The 27,365-nt window shown below is 39.4% G+C and overlaps 1 protein-coding gene across 2 annotated transcripts in view; it reads left to right on the forward strand.

Moving 5' to 3' along the window:
- The window catches only part of IGDCC4 (immunoglobulin superfamily DCC subclass member 4), a 92,276-nt gene extending 77,399 nt beyond the window's left edge, over window positions 1-14,877 (forward strand). For both annotated transcript variants that reach the window (XM_072402620.1, XM_072402621.1), the window contains exons 15-20: window positions 657-827; window positions 3,116-3,253; window positions 5,337-5,442; window positions 9,114-9,345; window positions 10,172-10,330; window positions 12,105-14,877. In XM_072402620.1, coding sequence (XP_072258721.1) covers window positions 657-827; window positions 3,116-3,253; window positions 5,337-5,442; window positions 9,114-9,345; window positions 10,172-10,330; window positions 12,105-12,599 — 1,301 coding nt within the window. In that variant the 3' untranslated portion in view covers window positions 12,600-14,877. The remainder of the gene's footprint in view (window positions 1-656; window positions 828-3,115; window positions 3,254-5,336; window positions 5,443-9,113; window positions 9,346-10,171; window positions 10,331-12,104) is intronic.
- Window positions 14,878-27,365: the final 12,488 nt, after the last annotated feature.

A 27,365-nucleotide genomic window follows, 5' to 3' on the forward strand; every position in this document is an offset into this window, starting at 1 on the left:
ATGAAAGTGTATCCTATCTAGTCTTACGGAGTTTTAATAAATACTGTAGATGGAATGTCTAGACCTGGGATTCACATCTCTATTACACTGCAGGTATTTTCTTAAGGGGGCTCAGTTCAGCAGCTTACATAAAATAATCAAGGTGACAATGATGGCTGCTTTTTGGTGTCATCAAGTTTGGCTATAAAACATTACCGTGTGACCCATATTCATCCCTATGCATTTATCACCCTGTGATAGAATTACAAACATACTTTCATATGTGCGGATTGATTTTATTTCCTATAGTTCATTAGTCCCTGTGTGTATTACTTTTTAATGTTCTTCAGGGATCTACACAGGTAGCATTGATAACCAAACCTTTTGCCCGTATGGTGTTCCTGCATGTTATATCACATAGCTGCAAATATTGCTTTTGGGCCTCACCTATAAAAACTAGAAAGTGCTAATTTAGATATTTATCTGCTCTCAATATTTTTTCCATTACACAATATTTGTATTCGTGTTTTTGCAAATTAACATATTTAATTAGAAAGATGCCGTCTAACAAATGCACACATAACTTTCCGTTATCCTACCAGTCTTTTTGTTATTCTGGTCTTGAACTTTATTTAGCTGGTGCCAAAAGTCCATTTAACTTGTGACTCTCCCTGCAGGACCCTCCTCCCCTCCTGCTGACTTGGTGCTGCAACCTTTGTCACACTCTTCAGTCCAGGTACACTGGCGCCCTCCATTGGAATCAAACGGAATAATCATTCAATATTTGATCTTGTACACTGCCAACAAAAGCCATCCTGATGAAACCTGGACGCTTTTAACCAAGGAAGGTAAGGAATTGTTAGTGCGTGAGTGTTACATTAAAAGATAAGGAAAACAAGGAATATTTTCTTTTTTTTCCCTCTGTTTTGTATGTAGTAATTTTCATTCCCCCTCATTTTAGAGTGTAAGCTTTTCGGGGCTGTCTGTCTATCATTTGCAACCCTTATTTAATGTACAGCGCTGCATATTATGTTAGTGATATATATATATATATATATACTGTTTATTAATAATATGAATAAAATTACATTTATGCCACAGTAGATATTAGCATTAAAAGGAGTATCTAGACTTGTAAAAAAGATTAGGAATGAGACAGAGGAGCAGGTGGTCCCCTCACATTCCAAATCTCCCCCTTACATATTCCTGTTAATAATACTGTTATCCCTCCCCTTAAACTTGTCTAACTTGTCTTGGTGTCACCTTTGAGTCTGCCCTCTCATTTACCCCCCATATTCAGAACATTTCCAGGTCCTGTAACTTTCATCTATGCAATATCTCCAAAATCTGCCCCTACCTGTTCCCTGGGTCCACCAAACTCCTTGTACACACTCCTATCAGCTCTCGTCTGGACTACTGTAACGTCCTTCTCCCTGGTATTCCACTAACCCTACTCTCTCCTCTACAATCTATCATGAATCATGCAGCCAAACTCATCCATCCTTCCCTCCGCTCCTCTTCTGCTGCATGTCTTTGTAGTTCTCTCCCCAGCCGCTCTTGTAATACTCCCCTAGCCGCTCTCTTTGCTCCTCCAATGATCTACTAATGACTTCCTCACTCATAACCTCATCACACGCACGGCTCCAAGACTTTTCTATAGCTGCCCTGACTCTCTGGAATGGTCTTCCTCGTCCTATTCGGCTTGCTCCTACTTTCTTCTCATTTAAAACTCTCTTTTGAAACTCTCACTACTCACCCACCATTTCATATCTCCCTTCTGTTATGTGATACTTTCCTCACCTCTTAGATTGTGATCGGGGCAGGGTCCTCTCCTCCTCCTGTGTCACTGACTGTATCTGTCTGTCTTTTGTAACCCCTGTTTATTGTACAGTGCTGCATAATATGTTTGCGCTATATAAATCCTTTTTAATAATAATATCAATAATAGTAATAAATACAAATATTACAAAACCTCCATGGAAGTAATCAGGGCATAAAGTTTGGGTTATTCAGTAAGGGATCCTTCCTGCTATAATGCATATAAAAAGCTACGCACATTGACATGCTCACAGACATGTATTTTTGTACTCTTTTATTTACTTTTTAACAAAGCGCTTTGGGGTGAGCAAAGCGTGTAGAAAACAAATATTTTTGAAGTGTCCTAGGATTGTGACCGCCTTGTTTCAGGCTGTCCAAGGGATCAGATGAGAACAAGCAATACATTGTTATATGTGTGTAAAACATCACAATTACAGAAAATCTGTGTATACCTAGGGCACTTTCAATTGACTTTTGATTAACATATTACCCACATATTGAACAGGCATTGTCATTGTTTTGTTGTTTGATTGTCGGAGGTCTGGGGGTGGTGCGTTGGGTGGTTGTTGATGGTTGGTGGACTGGGGGAAGAACAGCAGGCGTTTAAAGGCGTTTGCATTTAGGAAAATTTGATAACTACAGGTAGTCCCCGAGTTAAGGACACCCGATAAATGGACGACTCCTAGATATGAACGAGGATTCCCTGCTTGATCGTGTGCAGGAGGAAGGCTTGATGGGGGAGGGGGAGGTTTGCATAACTTCCAGAAGAAATCTTTTGCTAAACACAGCTGAGGTTGTGGGTGATCTTAGGGGGGTGAGCTGATCTGCAACATTGTAATTCTTTAATGACCAAGACAAACTCTGGAGTTGTTTCTTTTTGCATATCAAAACACAGAATATTTAGGCTCCATAAAGTTTTTTTTTGCTTTGTTTGTGAGGATTTTATACAGAAACTGACACCACGCTGCCTAATTTTATGTTCAGACAAAACATCTGTCCTAATTGCATTTATTAAAATTATGTACCTGTTCCGACTTACATACAAATTCAACTTAAGAACAAACCTACAATCCCTATCTCGCATGTAACCCGGGGACTACCTGTATATTGAATTGTTATGATATCAAACCAAGTAAACTATCAATATTAGGAAGTTAAATATTAAAAGTTTCCCTGATTGTGCAGCAACCTTGCAACTTGCAGTAACCAAACTATGTGCACGTTATGATTTAAGATTCTAAGTTTTAGAATTGTTTAGAAAAGGGATTATGCCTTTACCACGTTTGTGGTTACTAAAGATGACTTTTTTTTATTCCAGGCAATATATTCAGCTCAGAAATTCAAGATTTACAAAGTGGAACAAAATACTATTTTAAGATGGGCGCTAAGACATCTTCAGGCTGGGGGCCGTATTCCAATGTGGTGGAGGTGGAGACGCTGCCGCCAAGACTGCCAGGTAGACAAAAAGCTCTTCATCCCTGTAAATGCAATATGTACTCCAAATTCATATATCAGCTGTACATTGTTGCTGACAAATGGAAACACACCATGATGACTTGTTACATCCATTTAAGTGAAAAGTAAATAGCCATACAATAGTTGAAATAAATAATAGTTTTTTGGTAGAGCTGGCAAAAAAATGTGATTTGCACAACCACTCTTGTGATTTACACAGTTCAGATATACTTTGGGTTTAGCGTCTGCTTTTTGGATCATCTCTTTGCTCACTGCACAGCATTCCATAGAGAAAGCTGGAGTTGCAGAGGTGACCGGAAGCTGCGGAGCTAAATCAGGAAGATGAATTGCCTAACCAGGAATTACACACGTCTTGCTTTCCATTATAGAAAATGTTTGCAAATCACAGGATTTGTATAGTACATTAGTAAGTTAGAAATCCTAAAAGTATGTGTATGTCAATTGCATTGAAAAGTCTGGCCACAATTTTACTGCAGCACTCAAAACAAACTGCGATTATTGCCAACAATTTTTTGCCTGTTTGGCTCTGTGTGTCACTAAAAGCCCCATCTCATGTCCAATTCCAGGTCCACTGACTTCCAAATGTTCCCAGACATAGCTACGGCTAGATAAAAATGGCAAAGTGATTGTATTAGTCATTGGTCAACCAATACTTGAACATTTATTTTTAGTGGATTTAATCCTACTAGATTTTAAGCTCTTCGGGGCAGGGTCCTCTCCCCCTGTATCACTGTCTGTATTAGTCTGTCATTTGCAATCCCTATTTAATGTACAGCGCTGCGTAATATGTTGGCGCTATATAAATCCTGTTTAATAAAATAATCTTCAAGCCATAAATATACAGCACATAAATTGTTCCCAAACAGTCGGACATTAATGCAGCTGCTGAAACAGCGAAGAGAAAGAAAAGAAAGGGATGTAATAGTGGTAGTGTAGTTATAAAAACAAAAAAGCCTTTTCAAAGAAGCTTCCTGTCACCACCTTACCTTTTTCCTTTTCACATATGTGCTGTGGGAAGGCGAGCAATATCACACATATTCACCCAGCCACACAATAATGTGCATCACAAATGTTGTGCACTATAGTGCTAATAATTAATAATTCTTAATGGCACCCCAATGCACCTTCAGATTGCACTGAGCTGCACACCATATATCTATATAGGCCTTGCCAAAAATATTGGCACCCTTGCATTTATTTCAGAAAATGCAGCACTTTTCAGAAAATCGTTGCAATTACAAATGCTTTGGTATTGTCATGTTTTTTTTTCTTTTGCTTGCACTAGAAGAACACAAAAAAGCAGAGAACATCTGGGACATTCCATACAAAATTTCAAAAATAACCTGGACACAATTATTGGCACCTTCATCCTATCCTATAACAGAGCTAATCGTTTCTGTAACAATAGGTCTATTACATCTCTCTACTGGAATTTTGCACCACTCTTCCCTTGCCAGCAGCTCCAGGTCCTTCAGACTTCAGGGGTTCCTTCTCCCAGCTGCTGTCTTTAGATCTCTCCACAGGTGTTCAATGGGATTTAGATCTGGACTCATTGCTGGACACTTCAGAACCCTCCATCGCTTTGTCTTTCTGGGTGCTTTTTCAAGTATTCTTTGGGTCATTGTCTTGCTGAAAGACCCAACTTTTTTAAAACTTGTCCCTTCATTTCGCCCCAGAATCCTTTGGTAGTCATCAGATTTTATAATACCATACAAACAGAAATAAAGATGACAATACCAGAGTTTAGTGAATTGAAACAATTTTCTGGGAGAAGTGATGCATTTTCTAACATAAATGCAAGGGTGCCAATATTTGTGGCCATGATTTTATATATATATATATATATATATTATTTTTATAGCTGACTCCACAGTGCCTCACTGAATACCACAATATGGAGATTCAGTAGTGTATAGACCTGCGTCTGATAATAATTTTTGAATTGTTGTCATTTGCAGCCCCTATTTAATATACAGCGCTGCCTAATATGTTGGCGCTATATTTTATAATTTAATATTTTAAGGTGTTGCTAAAGTGTTTTCTCCAACGTCCTTCCTTTGCAGATGTCCTGGATATGAATTCTGTAACAGGAATCATTGTCGGGGTCTGCCTGTGCCTCCTGTGCCTCCTGCTCTGTATGTGTGCAAGTTTCCAACAAGGCAAACAGAGGTGAGATAACAATAAAAACATACAAAATGCACAATTAACAATAAGTATGTAAGCATGTCTAACACTGACCATGCACATTTACAATGGAATGTTAAAATCTCTGTACAATTTAAATATTATATGACCCAACATTACTTATATTCACCCCATACCTCCCTCCTGCACTATAGAAATGTCCCAGCATAATTTTCATTACTTTTACCTTGTTAATTAGTGGAAAATTATTTTAATATTTAAATTATTTGATTCCAAAAACATGCAGTTAGGTAATTGGCTCCCCCAAAATTGTCCTTAGACTGTATTAAATACATATGACTATGATAGGGACATTAGATTGTGAGCTCTTAGAGGGACAGCTAGTCACATGACTATGACTATCAATGCTATATAAATACTAGGTAATAAAAAAATTGTTAATAATTTATTAGGATATTTTATCACGCCCTAAATACATCATAAATATAGTGTAAGGTTCTTTGCAGTCAGGAGGCCTGCGCTATATTGCAGCTGGAATTAATGAGGTTACGCAGTCAGGCTATGACATATCGGTTTATCAGAGCTCACTTTTTCATTGTAAAGAATCGGTTATAAATGTGAAATTACACAGGTGATTTTGTAGTTGTATGACTGAGCAAAGAATTCCATGATCAATTGTTAGAACCTGAAACAAATGACTTCTGTAACAAATGCTGCACAGATGTTCATGATTTATCATACACAGTTGCGGCATCACACAACAATGTAAAGATAAATCTCATCTTACTATTAGTGCTGTAAGACTTCTTAGTTGCAGGTTTTAGTGATTTATACAAAATAATGATTGCTGTCTGAAAACTGCAATATATCTCAGGGGCTCATAGGTTGGGTGGTTCAAGCATTGTTCTTTGATAATGAACACAGGATTAAGTAATGAATCATAAAATGTGTATAGAAGAGAAAAAGGAAAGGATTTTTAGGACCCATTCGCATTGTATTATGCCGCATGGTAATATGTTTTGCATTGAGGCAATTATACGACTCTAGACAGTGTTTGGTAATAGCTCAAGGACAAGAGGGAAGCTTACAACCTTTTCCTGTTCTTTGTCAATGAATAGATAAAGTAATATATCATAAAGTTTGCATGACAAGAAAAAAAATAGGTCATTTATACCAGTTTGTTGTTTTAAAGTGCATTATGATGCATGGTAATGTGTGTTGCGTTGAGGTAGCCCATTCATTTAAAAAAGCTGCCTAATGCACTTACTGTAAATGGACCAAAATTGTGTATGCGCTATTGTTTGTAACAAAGCGCATTACAGTGTTTGTTGATGAGGGATAAGTAGGCAACGCAGAACCATTTCTAAAATGCCTTTCAAAAGTATCTGCTGAAAAAACCTACTTGTACTCTAAAGGCCTGATTTATTAAATGTCTCCAAGTCTGGGGAGGATACATTTTCATCCATGAACCTTGGTCATCCTGCAAACCTGGAATGGATTTCTTAAGAAATTTGCCATCTGTTAGCAAATGTTTCCAATCCTGTACCAGATCCTTTCTAGGTTTGATAAATCACCCAGGTTCACTGATGAAAGTGTATCCTCTCCAGTCTTGGAGAGCTTTAATAAATGAGAACCTAAGAATCAGAGTTCATAAATGTTTTACATGGTAGACATTAGCATACTATGGCATTGAAAATATTGATGCTTGTCATGATTATTGCATGATCAAAGGGAACACGTGATAAGATGCCATTTGGTATACCTATGATTTGGCAAGAGCCAGGAGATCATTTCAGTGACTGTTACTTTTGTATAGTGAAAACTTCAGGATATAACAAGAAAAGTAAATGTAACATAGAGTATGCTAGTCTATCATTGGCTATACACACAGGGGCTCATTCAGATGAAATCCCAGTGCCGGTTTTCGTTACACTATCCTCTCTTGAAGAACATGATTATGGTGATGAACTGGGTGACAACAATGATGAAGAGTTTGAAATTGAAGATGACTCTATTGGTAAGGGATTTGATCAGCATGAGTTAAGTGATTTGGGACTATCGAAGAAGGCTTCAGAACACCTAGCATCAAGACTGCGTGAGAAAAACTTACTTGAAAAAGGAATGAAGGTATCGTACTTTCGAACCAGAGAAATTTCTGCAGTACTTTAGAACTGACAGTGGCTTTGTGTATTGCCATAACATAACATTGAGTTGTTGCAATATCACCAACACAATTGGGTCATCTGTGTTGACCTTAAAATGGTATGCTTCCTTTTTGGTCAGCAACGCGGATACACCAAGTATCCCTGTTATCTGTGCAGTGGGACAGCAGAGCTCGTGAGAGGCATTGGGTGGAAGGGAATTGGCCTCCAAGATCTGCCCTAAAACCAGGTGATTCGAACATTCTACATGAGCCACTTGTTGATAGAATATTATATTCCCGCCTCTGCACATGAAACCGGATCTGATGAAGCAGTTCGTTAAAGCTTTGCCAACTGAAGGAGATATCTGATATCCAACTGAAGGAGATGAGGTACCTCATTTTGGAATTTCCTAGCCTGTCATTTGAAAAAATAAAAGCCGGTATGTTTGATGGTCCACAGATTCGGCAGCTCATCAAAGATGAACATTTCATCAGACAATGTCAGAAGTCGAAAGGAACGCTTGGTTATCATTCAAAACCAAGGACTTTCTTGGAAACACAGGACCAAATACACAGAAATTGTCCAGAAACTCTTGGAGAGCTACAAATTGCTTGGTTGCAATATGAGCATCAAGGTGCATTTTCTGCTGAAAAAAAACGTTGAAGTTTTTGCACAACATGTAATACATTGCTGCACATGGAGTGCACATTTAGGCTTAGTCTACACAAAATGTTTCCCCACCATTTAACCTTAGGCTTTAAAAGCCCATGTTTGAAATTCCCAATGCATTCCACTGGGCTAATCTACACCGGGACCTTTCCTTGAGGCGCGTTTTTGAGTGGTATAGATAACGCTCCTTGCAATGTTTTAAAAATTGAAATGCGGAGTTGGGTAAGGGTGTCCATTGATTTCAATGGGGGCTTTTTTCTGTGGTTATAAACGCTTGAAAACATAATGGCGGTAAAAATTGGGCATAGACGTTTTCCAGCAGTTTAAAGGCAAGCGTTAAAATGCCTGAAATTTTAAACATGGCCTTTTAAAGCCTCAGGTTAAACGCTGGGGAAACAGTCCGTGTAGACCTAGGCTAACATTGTCAGTCTTATAACTATAACTGATAAATTGTTTTTTTTTTTCAATTGTAAATTTTAGCTAATTACATGAGATATCACAAACTTGAAAATAAGGAATATATTATATTGCAAATATATTTGTCATGTATAATAATACTATACAATATTTTCATCTCCCTATTTAGAATAATACATGTATTCATAATATATATTAATAGCATATAAACAATAATGAATAGAAAGACAGAGACCGACTGTATATGCAAAAATGATTAACCAGAAATTGTTAGAAAGAGATCCAAGTCATGTTAGCTTTTAAATTCTCTGGGGTCTGCGATGGGGTTTACTGTTTTATAAAATATGTTTGTCATATGCTCGTAAATGAAGAATTACTTTAAATTAATTTATATTTTCAACATTTATTGATTATATGGCAGAATAAATTTTTCTTTTCATTTCATGGACTTTTTATGTTTTGTAGGGATTCAGGATCTGAACTGGGTCCCCGCTCTAACAGAGGTCCATCTTCCTATCAGAGGGCTAGACAGGGGTCCTGTTCCCAAAATCACTGCCAGGATTCACATGAGCTGGAGACCTTGATGCCTGCCCGACAAGAAGATACCCCTTCTCTTCCTGTCCCAGAGATCACTGAGCTTATAGGTGGTCTTGTCTCCAACCCTCCATCAGAAGACAAGAACCAACTGAAGATGAAGGTGTGTAATATGAATGAATATAGGACAACCTGCAAGGACCTGCACTGTATTTTAATGTGCAGTGATCTATTTAGGTTCACTTTCCTTTCTGAAGCGTACAATAGTAATTTTTCCCTGGTATTTTTCTAGATATATAAGGTATATTTCTCAGAACATGAACCTCAATAAAAATATTGGTTCGTAATAATATATATATTGATGGTGGTAAATGGTCTTGTACAGTTTTTTTAAACTTGTTACCCAAGAGGGGCCCTTGAAATATTTCAAAGGTCATGGGGAACCCCGGTATTATGAATTATTGGAGCTAAGTGGTAAAAGTCCACCCCTCCCTTACAGTGGTAGCCAGATTATCATCCGTACAGACAGTTAAAAAGATCATTGGTGCCATGCTGAAGGTTCTTCCAAGCACATTGGATCTTAAGCTATGCAGACATCATTAGATGGAAGGTCAGTAGGTCCCAGCTTAGGGAACCCCCAAAAACACCTTGAGGAACCCTAGGGTTCCACAGATCTCTGGCTGAGAATGGCTGGTTTAGTAGGTTGCACACACTCATGACCGGCGTAAGGGACGCTTTGTACTTCATTACCTTGGCAGTGTTCATATCCATCAAGAATTTCTGGATTCGTTGGCGGTTGTTTTGTTTCTACGACCCTCTGTTACACATTAATTAGCATATGTGAGTCAAACAGTAGTACCAGAACTTATCAGTAGATGGCACTGCACAACTGAAATAGCCAATCCAGGGGCTGTATTGGGTGTAATTTTTTTTTAATTGGGATTTATAACTAATTTAATTGTCTGACATACATTTTCTTTGTTATACAGACATCATGGAATGGATCAGTCACCCAGAACTGGGCAAATCACATCACCAGTTATGCAGAAACGATACCAGGAGAACTTGCTGCTAATGGTTCTGCAAACCACTTGACTTACGGAGGCATAAGGATGGTCCTACATGATATTACCTACGAAAGTCATAAGGTAAATTGTGACGAGAAAATAAAGCTTTGTAACATGTTTCTCACCATACACTATCCTGCTTTTATTGACTGTCTGTGCAATGAAGATATTGTTTATCATACAATTTGTTAACCTTTCCTTCTTCTGCACCACTCCTAGGGTATCTAAAGCCAAATCATTTTTTTTGTGTTTTTGATTAAATAAGGTCATTCACCCCATATACTTCTTCCAGTAACCATTGACAGTGAGGCTGATAGTGAGGAAGTATTGGAAAGTTGGCCAATTCACACATATTCCCTACAGGAACAAGTACATTATGCAACACATGGTAATGAGCATACTGTGCATTTATGGGATGAGTGTTATTTATTTTTAATGACATCGCAGTGCACCTTCTTGGCGCATTTATGTTGCAGTGCAATGCAATTTGCAGCAATTTACTTCCTTAAGTGTGTTTGTGCTGCCAGAAATGCTGCATCAATTTTTTTTTTGCTTTGGGGAATGGGCTGCCTAAAGCTATGAATGGTGCAGTATGGCCCCAGCCCATATTCCTGCGGCAGATATATATGAATTAGTTGGAAAAATTAGAACTAACCTTAGAAAGTTTTACAGAAGGAATAATTATGCGTGGATCAGACCTTAGCAGAGGTAGTGTGTGGGTCGGCAGTAAGTGAATTAAACATACTTGGATCTAATACAGATCTACTAGACAAAAAGGTTAAGACAAAACAAAAAGCAAAATTATAAAAAAAACGAGACTTGAAGGGCCAATTGGGTTTTTTCTTCTGTCACTTTTCTAGCTTTCTACTTTTTTTAATCATTCTTTTTATAATAAAATCAGATTCACATGGTGGAATATATGGTCCAAAACAGAGGTACAGAAATAAAGTAGATTATGAAGTAAGGAACGCACCAGTTCCAATGGGAACCCTGGTATGGAACCAAAATATACCAATTATACCGAAACAGTACCAGCTACAGACCAGAACATTTTAGAACAGAACAAAGTATCCATGAAGACACATCACAAAACATGGTCCTACCTTTCTAGGTGTAAAATTTGCAGTGGTAATAAGTTTTTCTCTTGTGTCTAGGAGATGGAAAAAAAAATATTTTAATCCTTCCATAGTCTAACCAAAAATCTTGTCTTTTGTTGGCCAGTCCACCACAACAAAAAAAAGGAAAAAATTTATTAGACATCAGCAAATTATTCTTTTTTTTTCATGGTCCCTGGAGGTGAGATCTGCAGTTGAATCCCAGGCCAGTCCACTTACTGGAGAAATAGGTGAACTCCGCTGCCAGGGTGGATGGGCTGGGCGTTCTCTGGGAAGGAGCTTGCGCTCCCTACTCTCCTACGGGCCCAAGTCCACCACCGGGGGGAATGTCTTCCAACTCGCCCTTCCTGCAACTGCCTTTAGGGTGGAAACCCTTCTCAACTGGCGAAGTTTGCCCCCTCCGTTTGGACTCGGGGTCATTATTGATCCACTGGAAGGCCCTAGGGTATTGGCAATAGTTGAAATAAATATTGTTTTATTTCTGGCAAAGGATTTGTGATTTGCTCAGCCACTTTTGTGATTCACACACTTTAGCTAGTCAAGTTCGAGTAAGGGAAAGGAGGGGATTTACACTCCATGAGATATTATTCAATTAATATTACATTCGGTAGTAGGGTAATCAGTTTTTTTTGGTGCCCCAAGAAAGCCATCCATATATAACCTAATTAATATATGTACTTGGGGGGCCCTAAAATGACAAAATAAAGATATTTATTTATATGACTTTTACATCTCATCAGGTCGACATTGGAAGAAATCACCGAAATCCATCTCAGAATCAAGTGGAGGCAGATGTCATTGTACATTCTGACTTCTCTGCCTCCGAACGCAGTGGACGATGTGCTGGGCTTGACTCAGAAGAGGAAGAAGAAGAAATTAGTATGGATCAGGAAAAAGGCCCCACTGGGTGTTTGACTCCAACCTCTAACCCTCACACACAATCAGTGTCAACTGAAGGCGAGAACCAAGACTGGAGCAACCAGCCATTGGTGGCCATTGTTACAGAACAGACATTAAACGTTGTGGCCACAAAATCCACACACCTTGCCAATGGCATTCCCAGGAATGGGGACTCTCAGGACAATCAGACTGCCACTGGTTCACCTTTTACTGTAGATAGTGGGGATTCATGTTCAGAAGATGTGCCCCTAACGTCAAGGGCTCAGCAAGAATTGCCTCAAAGCAATACACCTGTCCTACCACAAGTAATAAACTCAGAGGAGACTGTGCACTGAACTGGAACATGGAGAAATGCAGAAGATCCACATACCAGATGTACTGGTTTATGGTCAGATGCATTTTTCTGGTATCAATGATTTTGGAAGAGGACTCATCGCTGTAAGGTCGTCCTTCCAGTGCAGGGGTATGATGTGGACAATTAGAAACTCTGAACAACATTTTGACTATTCAGCCATTTCGTGCAACTAAAACTTGCTCTGACCTAGATGACTTTACAAACAGCCTTATAAAGCATCGAGTATCACAATGGGCAGGCACGTCATGTGCGGGGTAACAACTAGAAGGAAGAAAAAGCAGCAGCATCCAAATGTCAATAAATGCATTCATTGACCACTTGCAATGACTTAATAACAGGAATGTTTTAACCCTGTACATGTTTTTTAAGCTACTTTAGATGAGTCAAATGCTTCTATAGTTGAAAGCCATTATAGGATGTCATTTATTTGGATTTGGATGGTGCTTGATTGATTTGAAATTACTGGTAAGTTCCAGGTTTATTTGGTCTCAATTCAGCTGTGCTGGAAAATCAAAGGAGGAACCAGGCTGCCTTCTATGTCCAATGACAAACTAGTCACCAAGGAAGTCTTCTCATAATCATATCTAGCTATTTCTTTCAACTGATGTTAACCAGGAGAAGGAGGCTTCCTTGGGGACCAGTTCATAACCAGACCAGCTGTCTGGAACTCCTTGACTACCCTGTCTGAGAAGAATAATAGAGGTTTTCTCAGCACAGGGTCACCATTATTAAACGTCACATGCTGGAATAATCAACCAGGAGCATACTCCTCATGATCTGGGTCTGGATGCAAGAATATTGCATTCCAGGGGTAGTGTAATGACACCATCATGCACTTCTCTTGAAGCCATCATGTCTTGTATTCATCAGAGGCCTCCACATTTGCTCCTGTGGCTTCAGAGAACCTCCATTCACTGTGTTATTTAAAACCTTCTAAACACATGGAATGTACGGAGGTACTTCTCTTAGTAAAGGCACAGATCTTGGTAGACTTGGAAAACTCCCCGAAAGCATATCCTAACCCAAGAACTAAAATGTTATATTGCATGTGCTCATGAATGTGGTGGCTGCATATGTTTCCATATTACAGAGTCTTTCCTTTATTTTCACCTGGTGATTATACCAGTAACTCACTTTTTTTTTAGGGTGACAGTACTTACTGTTCTGTATCTGTAGAGGAGCAGCTGCCTTGCTCATTTGGAGTTCAAACATTTCTCCTTCTCTTTATTACTATTACATAGGACAGAAATGTTCTGTAGTTAGCCTGAAACAATCAACAGCTACTGCACCCACTACATGTAAGGATTGGTAAACCTCAATATATAACATTTTTGGTCTTGAGTTTAGCTATCCTTTAAGTTTAAACCACTTTACAATGGAAGACCAATCAGTATTATTATTAAGGAATTGGAAAGTGCGCCCTTGTGTGAGGCTTTAGTTCTCCAGCGCATTTAGGTCAAGGTAAAATCACCAAACAAGTTGCCTTTATGCACTTCTAGTGCAAAAAAATAAGTAATCCCAATATATGTAATGTATTTTCCTAATGCATTGACAGTGCTCTATGAATTGTATACATACTAAACCTACAAGAGCATTGTGGCCACACCATTACAAAAACCAATGCCTCAGTAACCATCAGGCATATCTTGTGTTTCTTGCTCTGAAGCTTCGATTACATTCTGAGGTTGTGTTATACATTTGGAGGTCGTATGTCCATTCACTGCCCAAGGCTTGTTCACATTCCTTCTTATGCTATGTCTTGAGATTAAATATGTGTTTGAGGGCAGTAAAACTCTTAATTTCATAACAGCGCTATGATGTCATTGGGGGTTTTACAGTTCCAGCCCTCTGATTGGTTGCAGGCTTGGTACTTTTTCTTAATATTGCATGACAACTCGAGACCTATGGACGGTGCTACACAATACGTTTCTGTGTTAATGTTCCTATTGGTATGCACTCTGTGAGTGCCCCACTACCACTACAAGACCTTGTTTTTTTACGTTCTAGACCATTAGCACCCTCCTGTTTTTATTATGAGGTTTGTATATTTCATGCGCATCCCTTCTCTGTTACAGAAATCCTAGTGTAAGTGTTATTTGTTAATTTTTTTATGCCTCTTGGACTGCAGTCTTTTATTATTTGGTAGGACTTCTACCCTAACTGGGAAATTATGCTCAATATAGGAGAATGGCCACAATCCCAATAAAATTGTGGACTAGATCCACCAAAGGTCAAACAATAAACACATTTTAAAAGCATTACCGGTGTTTTAACAATTATTTGATTAATCATTTAAAATATCATTTATAACCTTTATTACTCAATGCAGGGAATACAAATAATGAATGGGATCATTGGATGCAGGTTTTGTGACATTGAATCTGTCTTCCTATTGTTTTGGAGAACGAATGTTTGGCAATTTTTTTGGATGCAACTTTCACTATGGTGGTGAGCTACTGGCAGCCCACAAGGGTAATAGTGCCGGCCTTCACAATGGTTGAAAATGATTTGTCTTTTCTTTTATTGCATACCAAAGAAAGCTTACAATTCAAAGCAGGTTAGCAATAAGGCCCCGACAATACTTTTTTCTACTTTATCTAAAATACACAACCTTTCTATTAATGGCGGCCCCTTTTGAGTGTTTTGGTTTCACATGTAAGGCCTCCAAAATTCTAACTGATTTTCCACTACTGATGCACCACTTGAACAAAAATGCTAAAACGCCAGTGATGGGGATTCTGAAATTGAGTGAAAAAGTTTTAAATGAAAGGAACCAATAAAGTTTCTTCTCTCACTAATTTGATTCAGGTAACTCAGTCAGGTTTATTTCTCATCTCTCATTTCATTACTGTAACCCAAAGGAGCCAATCAGATTTATTTTGCTAGTTTGATTACAATAACCTGAAGTCTAATTAGTTGTTTCAGGTTATGGAAAATGCAGTGCTCAACCCAGAAAAAGCCGGGTGGGAAGAAATTTTAGGTGGGTGGCAGCCCCTGTATCGTGAACAAACTCTTTGGTAACCACCCAAAAACAGCCGGGTGGGTGCTGAAATGTGCCGGGTGGTGCGCCCAGCTAAAAGTGCCTGGGGAGAACCCTGAAAATGTATGGGACAGTACATTCTGTTCTGTGGCATGTTATGGAATTTTAAATATATATCTTACAGAAGATTTACCAATCATCCCCCTTTCTCTAATACCCCTACCATAAGCAGGAAACAAGGAATGATTTTCTTTTATCTCTTTGCAAATAAATTTGCAATCAGTGAACACAGACTATAGGCTGTTAGGTGCCCCAATGGTTTTGCGCTGTGATATGTTTGATGCTTTATCTTGTAATCTACACAGCTCTATTAGCAAACATACAGCTTGATCTGCAGGTAAATCAGCTTTGATCCCGGGCAACATTATTCTATTAGAGGTAAGGCTTGCTGACCATTGAGTAGCTGGAAGCAAAGGTATTAATTCCATCATAGCCCCAGAAAATGTGTCCTGTTGGTATTGATCATTTAAAACAGCATGGGGGATGCTATGTTTTTTTTTTTGTTCATGTTGTTGTATTGCTAGATATAAAGCTTATCACAGACTGGGAAGCACCAAGCTCCTGAATTAGCCATTCTTAACCAGGGTTCTATGGAATCCTTGAGTTTCTCCAAAAGTTGCCAGGGGTTCATTCAGCAGTGGCTCATTGACCTCCCATAAGACGATGCCTACATAGTACCGGTGCCAACACCACTTAGCAGAGTTAGCGGCATGAAACCAATTATCTTTTTATCTGTCTGTAAAAGTGGCATTCTGACCACTAATGAACATTCACTGGCAACCAACAGAATTGGCACTTTTCCAATTGATTTATTATAGAAAAGGTTCCATAACACCAAAAAATATTTTAGAAGTCCTCAGGAGTAAAAAGATTGAAAAAAACTGTCCTAAATACTTTGAATTTTGTGTATGGTCCCTGGTCCCAAAGGGAATCCTTGCCTGCAGAACACAAGACATCCTCAATAACGTCCCTTTATCCAGAAGCACTCAAACGATAAGTCACCAGCCCGCTTAAGGAAATCTTGGTCTTTCTGTATTCTTTATTGTCATGATCTGGCACTGTAAATTATCAAGATTTTGGAGTCACTCCAGTGTTCCTTCTTTGGGGAAAAATGGTAACCTGATAATGGCACAATAAAAGATTGAAACAAGAATTCTCTTATGAGTGCTGGGGACCTAACGTTTGTTTGGACTTATGCATGCTGCTAACTATACTGTCACTGCATGAACCAAGTGAGTATAACTTTTTGTTGATTACTATGAAGCTTGCAGCTCTGTATGATACAGATTTCAACTGTTTATGCAGAGACTTGTGTCAAGTTGTGTACAACATTCTCACACAATTTATATTGCATCAACTCCAGCCCAAAGGGGCTCACAATCTAATGTACCTACCATAGTCATATGACTTTAATACAGTCTAAGGTAAATTTTTTTTGCAAGGGGGGAAGCCAATTACCCTAACTTCATGTTATTTTTGGAATGTGGGAGGAAATGGGGGTACATGGGGAAACCCAGGCAGACACAGACAGAACCTGCAAACTCCATGCAGTGTCCTGCAAAGTTTCGAGCCTGGGACCCAGCGCTGCAAAGGCCAGAGTGCTAACCACTGAGCCACCATAATGACTTCATTGCTGTCTAGATGTAGCCAGTCAGAATTGTAGAGTGCAAATGGGTATGCTTCATACACTAATCTGTACATGTAACTTTTATTAAATACCACTGGTAATTATTCTACTTAAGTATCACTGGGGCACTACTGTTTAACAACTTGTTCAATACATGATATATGATAAATCCACATTTAAGAGAAGGCTTTTGCAGGAAAAAACAGATTCTCTACCTACCCCATACAAGTGGTGTGGACTTGTGCTGCACATGCACTCTTACTCCAACCATGTACATTATTCTTGCTTTTCTTTACAGCTGTACTAAACGTAAATAGGAAAACATGGGAGGCTTACAGGTTCTTTAATGCAGAAGGAACAGGAGGTGTCTCTTCACAATAAAACAAACTTACCTGCCTATTCGCAATCTATTCTGCAATGTACACTGGGCTATGCATGCAGACTGCATGTGCATGGGAGTTCCATCATTGTGAAGTGGCCAACAAAGATGGCCAAAAATCTTGAAGCCAGAGGAGGATTGGGTGAAGATCTCAGCACCCATTACAGAGTGAGGAGGGGTGAATAAAGAGGTAAATAAAAAATTGCAATCAGGCAGGTAAGTAAATTTTATTGCTGAAAGGACATTTCATGTTCTTTCTGAAGCAAACAAGCTGTACAACTGTGTAAGAATGAAGGTAAGGAATACAAGGAAAGTTCAGCCAGTTACATAATCATTTATAAAACGAATTACCATATTTATAAAACATGTCTCTAAAACATTCATCTGCAGATGAATCAATTAGTAGTCAACAAACATCTAATGTTTAGTAGGAATTTTTTCTCACTGTGCTATTCTCCTTGAATGTGACATTTGCAGTGCATTCACAAAAAATAAATATTTGCTATTATAATAATATTAGCAATATTATAATGTATTATCTTTTTTTTACAAAGCATTAACATATTATGAAGTGCATAAAATAAACAGTGGCTGTAGATGACATAAATGCACAAACAATGACACAAGAGAAGAGGAGGACCTTAAACATCTGAGCTTACACTCTATGGAACTTAAAGAAGTAAACCCAAAACTAACCCAAAACAACAAAGTCACACTTACCATCAATCCGGCAGATCAGTCTATCCGTCGGGAGGTTCCTTCTATCAGGTCCTGCGTCATCCCAGTATCTGTCTTCGGCCCGGCACAGAGAGAGCGCCAGGCGCCGCCATCTTCTTCTCTCTTTTTCCGTGTTCTTCTTCCTACGTCAACCGATCTTGCACTGCACAGACACGAGATTGAGTGACAGAGATTGGGAAAATACTTGCCAAACTCACTATGCATGCGTGAGATAGGCTTTATTTTTACCAATTGATGAAAGGGCTCCTTCTGCCCATGCTTGAGATGCTCAGGCATGCGCAGAAGGAGCAGCCAAGAGCCTCTTGGGATGCGTGACGTACGTATCCCAGGCGGCTCTGCGCTCCCATTCATTCTTGATTCCAATCGAGAATTAAAGGAGCGGTGCTGCACCCTTTTTGTTTTTTAAAAAAAAGGGTGTTGCACTTAAAATAACAAAAACAAAATTTTTACTTGAAATAAAAAGGTTAATTATTATTATTATTATTACTAATAAACAGGATTTATATAGTGCCAACATATTATGCAGCACTGTACATTAATTAGGGGTTGCAAATGACAGACAGATACAGACAGTGACACAGGAGGAGGAGAGGACCCTGCCCCAAAGAGCTTACAATCGAGTTGTCTACCCTTTTATGTAAAGGGAAAGTTCTGAGGTTAGGTACGCTTTAAATTTCGAGTGACTAAGTAATCAAAAAAACACCTTTACTTGAATAAGTTAAAATTTTGTCTCTTTTAGATAAATCATCCCAGCTATATAATGTGTAAAAGATATAATTTAGTTTCCAAGAAAGGACAAAGTATCAGACTGTGTGTTAAATCAGATCTTTTTATGTCCTGAGCTCACCCAACATGTGCCTTCTGTAAATTAAATGTTTATGTATAATAGTGACAAAGAATAATAAAATTAAAATCAATTATGGTTTTACATTTGCAATATGCAACATCTAAAATATATTAGACGCATGACGCTCTATTTATAAAGCAGGGAATCAGACATTCCCTCAAACATTACCTGGTGGGAATCTTCCAGGTCCATGAGTTATAATGGCAGTAATTGATTCCCTCATTTGTGGGAATGTCAGATTCCTTGTTTTATAAATAAAGCCCTCTTAGATTGTAAGCTCTTCTGGGCAGGGTCATCTCCTCCTCCTGTGTCACTGTCTGTATATGTCTGTCATTTACAACCCTTATTTAATGTACAGCGCTGTGTAATATGACGGTGCTATATAAATACTGTTAATTATTATTATTATAATTATTAATAATAATAATAATAATAATAATAATAGAGCCCATAGAGGGGTTTTCATCCATTGATTCTAAAACCAAAGCTGTGTGTTTTACCTGAAATCACCACGAGGTGGCAGCATCAGAGGATGAAAGTCACATCTGGGGAAAGCATTAGAATTTAACAGACTTCCCCATTTAATTGATTTGTTTTCACACACCTACCACCCAGGAGATATGCAGTCATTTGCAAGAAGAATTTGGTTCAGCTAATTATGTACTCTGTGCAGGTAAACTGCTGCGCAGTCAATGTTATTGATGCTAGAGATTGACACAATTGGCTTTGCAAATCAGACTTCATTACCATGTAAAAGTGTGTATAGAAGTCAGAGAACCCTTGTAAATATGAGCCCTGTTTATACAAACCTAACAAGTTGTCTTCTCTCACATCTTGTATTTATGTGATCCTGATAATATACATGTTTGTTATTGCATATTACAAGTTATGCGCTTTAGATATACCAAAACCCTGTAATAAGAAAAGCATAAACAATTAAATAAAATAGTAACCAATAAGGCTGATTGTTAATAAAAATAAGACTCATAGTTTTTTTTTAATACTACCCTTCTTGTAATAAACAAAACTATTGCCACGTTCAAGCTACCCTTTCCATGCTCCATCATCAAAAGGGTAGTTTAAACATGGCTTAGCCTTGGCTTAGTATTTCTAACTCACTGACAACTTTGCAGATAAAAACTCTGAGACATAACATAGTTACATGAATACATCAGAACACCAACAAGCTTGTCTGCAAACGCTTCAATTGTTGTATAATCTCATGGATAAGCAACTTCTCAGGACCAGGCAAGGACCTGGCTGAAGAGAGGCAATGCAAATTATTTTCAATATTGTCATACAATTAAAAAAGCTTTTCATCCAAAGATAAGCTTGTTGGTGTTCTGATGTCATATTTATGTAACTATGTTATGTCTCAAAGTTTTGATCTGCAAACTTGTCAGTGAATTAGAAATACTAAGCCAAGGCTAAAGATGGAGAATGGAAAGGGAAGCTTGAATTCAAGAAGAGTTATAACTTGAGCTTCAATAGTAATCTGCAGTCATCATCTTTAAAACTGCGTTCTGTGAGTTACCGGTCACTTCCAGTGCTGGGATACCATTTTTGTATTTTAAAATTTATGTCTGATCGTTTTTATTCTTTTAAATTAATTTTGCATAAAAAAAAAATAATGGTTTTCTATGTCTACTTTATTTCACATAAAGATGACAAAACAGGGAGTGGTAGTACAGCTCTCAATATTAAAAAATTCCCTCTTGAATAATTTTAAAACAGAGGTCCATATTGCCAAATAATGTGTTGCTCAATGGTCCCCAGCTATATATCACACCCAGTCCCCCGTTTGGCTAGTGCCATCTACAGCTCATAGCTTACAGCACTTAGAAGCCATGTTACCATTAGCTGGTGGTGTCCTCATGGGCAGGGCAATCTCTTCTCCTAATAACCACCAGCCAATGGGAACACTCACCACCCTATTCCCTGACTTCCCTACAGGCTGTTTGTAGTCTGTAGTGGTGATGGTGAGCTGTTACGGGTTGCCTCTCCACAACAGGTGACAAGGGATTACCTGAGGTGCTGTATCTAAGTGACCCGGTCTTCACCAGCGCACCCCACAAGGAGTGATGGGCCGGTGACCCTAGTGGCCACTAGACTACCAGATCACCACCAGGGGTGACACGGATCAGAAGACTTCCGCTTGGGAATGGTGATGAAGCCAGAAAACAGCAAGTCAAGATAGCTGGACTGGCCGAGGTCAGGGCAGGCAAGGTGAAGGTCAGGTAACAGGCCGAGGTCAAACACAAAGAATCCAAACAACTAGCTGGCAGAGAGGCAGGAAGTGCACTGAGGATCCAGCAACCTGAGTCTGGAACTGGAGAGGTTTAAAAAGGCCCAAGAGCCAATGGCAGGACAGGACTAAACAATCAGTAGGATGACTGCAGCATCTACTCCAGAATCCCCTTCAGCTGTGCACAGCCTCTGCTTCTTTGCAGGGGATGCCGGGAATGGTGTCAAATTCATGGCTACAGGGATGCAGGGGATGCTGCAGCGTGCTGAGCAAAGTCTGCGGGCGAAGTGGTAACATGAGCCCTTTGCGTATGTACATAATGGGCAGCAGGGTGCTAAAATTGAGTTAACCAAAGGTAAGAAGAGCAAACTGGAAAGTTTGGAAAGTTCTTGTGTATTGCAACGCCAAGGGGTCTGTTTCTAAACTGAATCTGACATGCCGCTGAAATGTTCTCTGGTGGGGAATCTTCAAGGTCCATGTATTTCAATAGCAGTAACTGATCCTCCATTAGAACATCAGATTCACTGCTTTATAAATACATCCCCAAAAATGGGGATGCTTGGTGGATGGTAAAGAAAGACTGAAGCAGAGACAATGGAGCTCTGATCAATGTAATCAAATAAGTACTGCAAGTGGTTGCTTATTCTCCGTGGACCTTTAGCTGGTTGCATGGTCCTTACATTACAGAACTACCAAAGCACGTTCTATTCACTGTTCAGGGCAGGTTGTATGACCAAATATCCAATGAACTCTGATACTAGTTTAGGATTCAGATTTAAAATCTCCACCCTTGTTTTTCAAAGTTTATCCATTTTCCTTATTTCTGTTCTGCATTACTTGTGAGATGCTCTTTATTCCAAAATGTATTTTTCACATAGAAATTCCTTACTGCGATTGTGTTCTTTTAGCATTATAATTACTAAATGCTGCAGTTGGTTCCAACAGTAGATTTGTAGATTTTAGTGTGTTAGTGCCAGTTTATATTCAAACTTGGCAGCTCAGCTAATTCTAACATGGCTTCAGTAATAATTGCATATAAGAAATTATAGGTCATTAGCAAATTGCAGATTTCTTTAAAAAGCAAATTGCAGTTTAGGATTGAAATTTTCTATTGAGTGTTATTTTTTCACAGAAATTGTAGCCCACAATAACAACAGTTTGGTACTTTGTATCCATTTATAACATTGCAGCGTATTACACAATCTGCCGAAGCCAAGAACTGCTTAATGGTCTAATGGATATATTTAGAATTATGGCCTGAGTTATATTATAGTCACGGCTCTTGTTGCTAATGTTAGAATTTTGTTAACACTTTTGTTATTCAACCAATTGTCACCCTCACCTTAACAAAGCGCAGAAGTCTCTCCCCTGCGCATGCGGGCAGTTCTGACGCTGGGCATGTCGCATGCCTCTGTTTCCAAGCTTTATCAATTCCATCCAATCCACTGGCCAATCAGGAATTAGCCTCTTAACCACCCCTGACTATTTAGCAAGCTCACACACTGCACTCAGTGTTCGTGCAATGTGTCTCCTTTGTGCCGAGCCCCTAATTCTGTGAGCTAGTTCCTGTTCATCTGGAACCTATTTCAGTGTTTCCTCTGTCCAGCTTCTGCGTTAACCCCTCGTTGTCTAGTCTGTTGGTTCCCAGCCAACTTCCTTTGCTGCTCCAGTGTTCCTGTCAGTCTGTGGATATCTCTGAGTCTCCCGTGCCTCCCGCTGCTTCCACTGTCTCCTGTGTTCCCTGTTCCCACAGTGGCCCCTGTGTCACTAGTGTCTGTCTCCCGGATCCCTGGCAATTGACCCCTGATGTGTGACCTGAGCTCTCTTGCTTGCTGCCTGCCTCGACCCCGGCCTTCCTTGACTATCCTTCTTCTTTGTGATTTGGTACTGTGTTTTGCCCACCTTAGTGTGCCCAAGGGCCGCAACCTGGCAGTAACCAGCAGCTCAACATCCTCACCATCAGAGGCTCTGGAGAAGACTTGGTTACTGCTTAGACTCCGTGCAAGCTGTAGCACCCCCTAGTGTTCCTGGCTCTCAGTGCATGACACATCAATTTAATCATCAATTTAACAAACATGGAGAAAAAAAAGCCCACAAAAATACAGTAAGTGGCGTCCCAGAATTCCATGTCTAAAGCCTATCTACACCCAAAAGTAAAAAAGACAATTTCTCAAAGCAGTTGTGCTAATTACCTAATAAACTGTAATGATTTGTTTTGGAGATAAACTTTTATAGACCAAATGTGTAGCTGTGCTTGTCGACCTTTCCACTGAGCCAGAACCTCTACTGCCGGTCAGATTTCTTTTACCAGACTGACCCTACAATTGCTCACCATCTGCTTCTGGTGACCACAGGACCTTGCTTGCCATGTAGACACACAGTTTCCATTGTTATTCAGGAATACTAAAAATCTGCTCTGAAATCTATTGTTCTTCCTAATATGGGTGTCACATTTTCTTGACCATCCCACCAAACAAATTCAGAGAGTAAAGGATATAATGCAGTGTGCAAGCATATTCAAACTATGAAACAAATATTCTCTCCACCACTTTGCTTCCATACAATGTTTGTATTCACTTATCAGTCTCATTGCTTTGGAATTTGCATTGTTTATTTTGGGTTTAGTTGGGTTTTAAATTTGTCCATGGACCATGAGGGCAGTCAATATTTTGGGAACATTCCAACATTCATACTTCTCAGCATTCAAGTATCTTGTTCCCCAGAGAGGTGAATAAGTGAAGTTTGTATATAAAGGTAGTTTTTGGAATTCATCCTTTTAATATCACAGCCATGATGACAAATTAGACCCAGTAAGGGCCACATTTCTAATGAATGGTATCATTCTCTGTATGTACTATACATCTAACATAAAGTAGTGCTTGACTTTACTTCTGGCTTGTGTATGAGTCTTTTGGTTAGTTTAACGGGTGGCATGGTGGCTCAGTGGTTAGTACTCTGGCCTTTGTACTGCTGGGTCCCAGGTTTGAATCTCGACCAGGAGACTATCTGCATGGAGTTTGACAGTTCTCCCAGTGTTTGTGTGGGTTTCTTCTTGGTGCTCTGCTTTCCTCCCGCATTCCAAAAACATGCATTTAGGATAATTAGCTCCCCCCCATGGGGGGCATCTAGTGATATGATTATGGGCTTATCAAAATAGGTTCAGACCTGCCTTGTGATCAAGTGATCCCATACGATTACTGGTGGCTGGCACCTTGCCAGCTTCTTGGTAACTCATGCTGTAGGGCTGGTACCTAAAGAATCCACACCTGCAGGTTTGGCAGCGGGCAGCAATAAGCAGTACTAAACCATTTGCTGCCAGCCCTATGCATTCTCTATGGGGCTGGCTTGAGTAGATGCTAATTAAAGTATCTCTTCCAAGGCAACAGTTCACTGGCACGGGTAACCACACTGTAACTGCATTGCCAATCTGAACATAGGTTAGATGGAATGTGGAAAATGTCAACTTTTCCTACAGCAATGTATGTAAGACTAGATATCTGGACTGAAAAGTAGGCCAAGGGTAATCTTAAACGTCACTGGAAAATTCTGAGATGTAACCCACTTTTATTTAAATCTTCAACAGTGCAGTTGGGAACCACCTTGACGTTGCATCAAAGAAGAGTGATGAAATAATATTATGGGGTATAAAAACAGAAAGAAACTTCCAATTGTGAGTGTGAGATTCTAAAGGTTGCAGCTATTTCTAGGAAACAATTCCAAACATAAAAATCTCTAGAAATAAAACTGGCAGCAAATCTTATTCTGATTGGTCATGTTGGTTAAAAAAACATCTAGGTGCACCTCCTCACCTCCCTTCACCATGTTCAGCTATGTGCACGTGCCAGATAATAGTCACCCAGCAAGAATGGTCATGGCTGTCTCAAAAAGCTGATATGAGTACAATGGTCCTGATCAGGGGTGTAGTGGGGAGAGGGTGAAAGGGAACGCCACACCTTCACTTTTTTCGGGAATGGGCACATGTGCCCACGCTTATTTTGCAAGGAATCATTGGTGATCTGTGGCTTTGGCCAGTCCTGGGGGAAGGGCTCACCGGCCAGAGCCGTGGACCATGTCTCTCATAAGGAATTGCTTCTTTCTTGTGACAATTGTATATGTGTATTTTGGTTAAGCTTTTAAATATCTGTGCTTCAGTGGACTTTAATAACTTCCACGCTCCAATTACCGTCTTCTCTAATAGGCGAAGGAGTGTCAGCAGAAGACCACAATACGAGTCCTTACAACAATTGGAAATGTCAAGCTACATGACTGAATGCTTAAATTTAATTGTAGATCATAGTAAAAAGATGAGCAGATATGCTAAAATAAACTACTCAAGTCTCACTTATATAAAAGCAAGGGAGGCTGCCTATATTCTGAGAACACATCTCTATCGCTGCCCAGATGAACATTAGGCTGACAGATAGTGCTGGAGGCAGCAATGCCCCACAATCCATATCCCACTAATGAATATTTCATACTATCGCCATCCCAGCTGTCCTTTAGGGCTTTTCTGCTCCTTCATATTAAGGGAGTGACCACAGAGCAGAAAGGGTGCTGTTACTGTACTGTGTAAAACTATGTATTATATGCAGAATTCTTATCTCGGAAAACACAGTAACAAGGTCAATGTGCATCATCCATCAGACATCTGATATCGGTGTAACTGCTGAGAGGGAAGTCCGCTGGCTGTAGTCAATTAATCCGTCCTATCCCAGCATATAAACCCCCCATCAGTGAAAGAGTTAATGCCCTTTGTATTATTTACCGCTGATTAATTTCTATGGGAACTGATCTTTTAATGGTTTCCCCTGTAAAGCTTTTGCACAAACAGCAATACACCTAGGACTGTGGGAAGGGGAGCTGTGGTATGCAAGGGGTTAAGTGTCAGTCCTCAGACAGGAATTGTTCATTTGTATATGTTCCAATAAAAGAAACGTTTCCAAAACCTCACAATGCTTCTCATATTATATGTGATGTCAACAGGTTATTGTCATTTCAAAAGTTACTTTTAAATTTGCAGCTTTGACCCTAACCCCTAAATGTGATCCATTGTTGTCACTAGGCCCGAGGGGAGGGGGGTGCAGCCGGTACATCGCTCCGGGGCCTATGAAGCTCAAGGTTGCCCATGAAGCCCAGTGCGTCCCATAATTTTGATTATAATTTGAACATTTATTTATTTACTTCTTGTAAATTTTATGTATTTTTTTTAAATATTGCAAGTCTGTTGAGTTTAAAAATAAAAAGGCACGCCGGTCACAGGGTACTTGACAGCTGTCAACAGTTTATGACGTAAGAGACATTCATGAAGGCCGCCCTGGGAGAGAAGTCATGTGGTCTACAAGGGTATTCCCCGATCGGTGGAAAGTGACGAGGAGGAGGGGGTTCCGGCAGACAAATACGTCAGGTAGTCACCGTGTTCTGAGACACCGCAACTTCGGGAAAGCAGATCAAGTATTTAGTATTGAGTATGATCTAGCAATGCAGATTAATTTTGATTATGTAATTCAGAGTTTCACCAAAAAAGCACCTTTGTTCGGCAGACAATAACTGATAATATAAACGTCTTTTACTATTATAAATACATTACTTTAATATTACATTTATCATTTTTTTTATTACATTTATAATCTACCATTGTTAGAAATAAATAATAATATACACATACATGTGTGTAGAATTTTGTAGGGCCCACACACCCACTGATTTTCTCTCGGCGGCCCTGGTTGTCACCCTGTCAAACAGGCTTTCAATGGAGACTTCTAAGTACGAATCGACGTACATTGTCACCATCGGAAGACCGGCTCGGAGGAATGCCATGTAGCTATTGCTGGAGTCCATGCTTGTAGACCAGAAATGCTGGCATTAGAGAC

This window comes from Pyxicephalus adspersus, chromosome 2 (assembly GCF_032062135.1).
Source record: "Pyxicephalus adspersus chromosome 2, UCB_Pads_2.0, whole genome shotgun sequence".
Classification (NCBI taxonomy): Eukaryota; Metazoa; Chordata; class Amphibia; order Anura; family Pyxicephalidae; genus Pyxicephalus; species Pyxicephalus adspersus.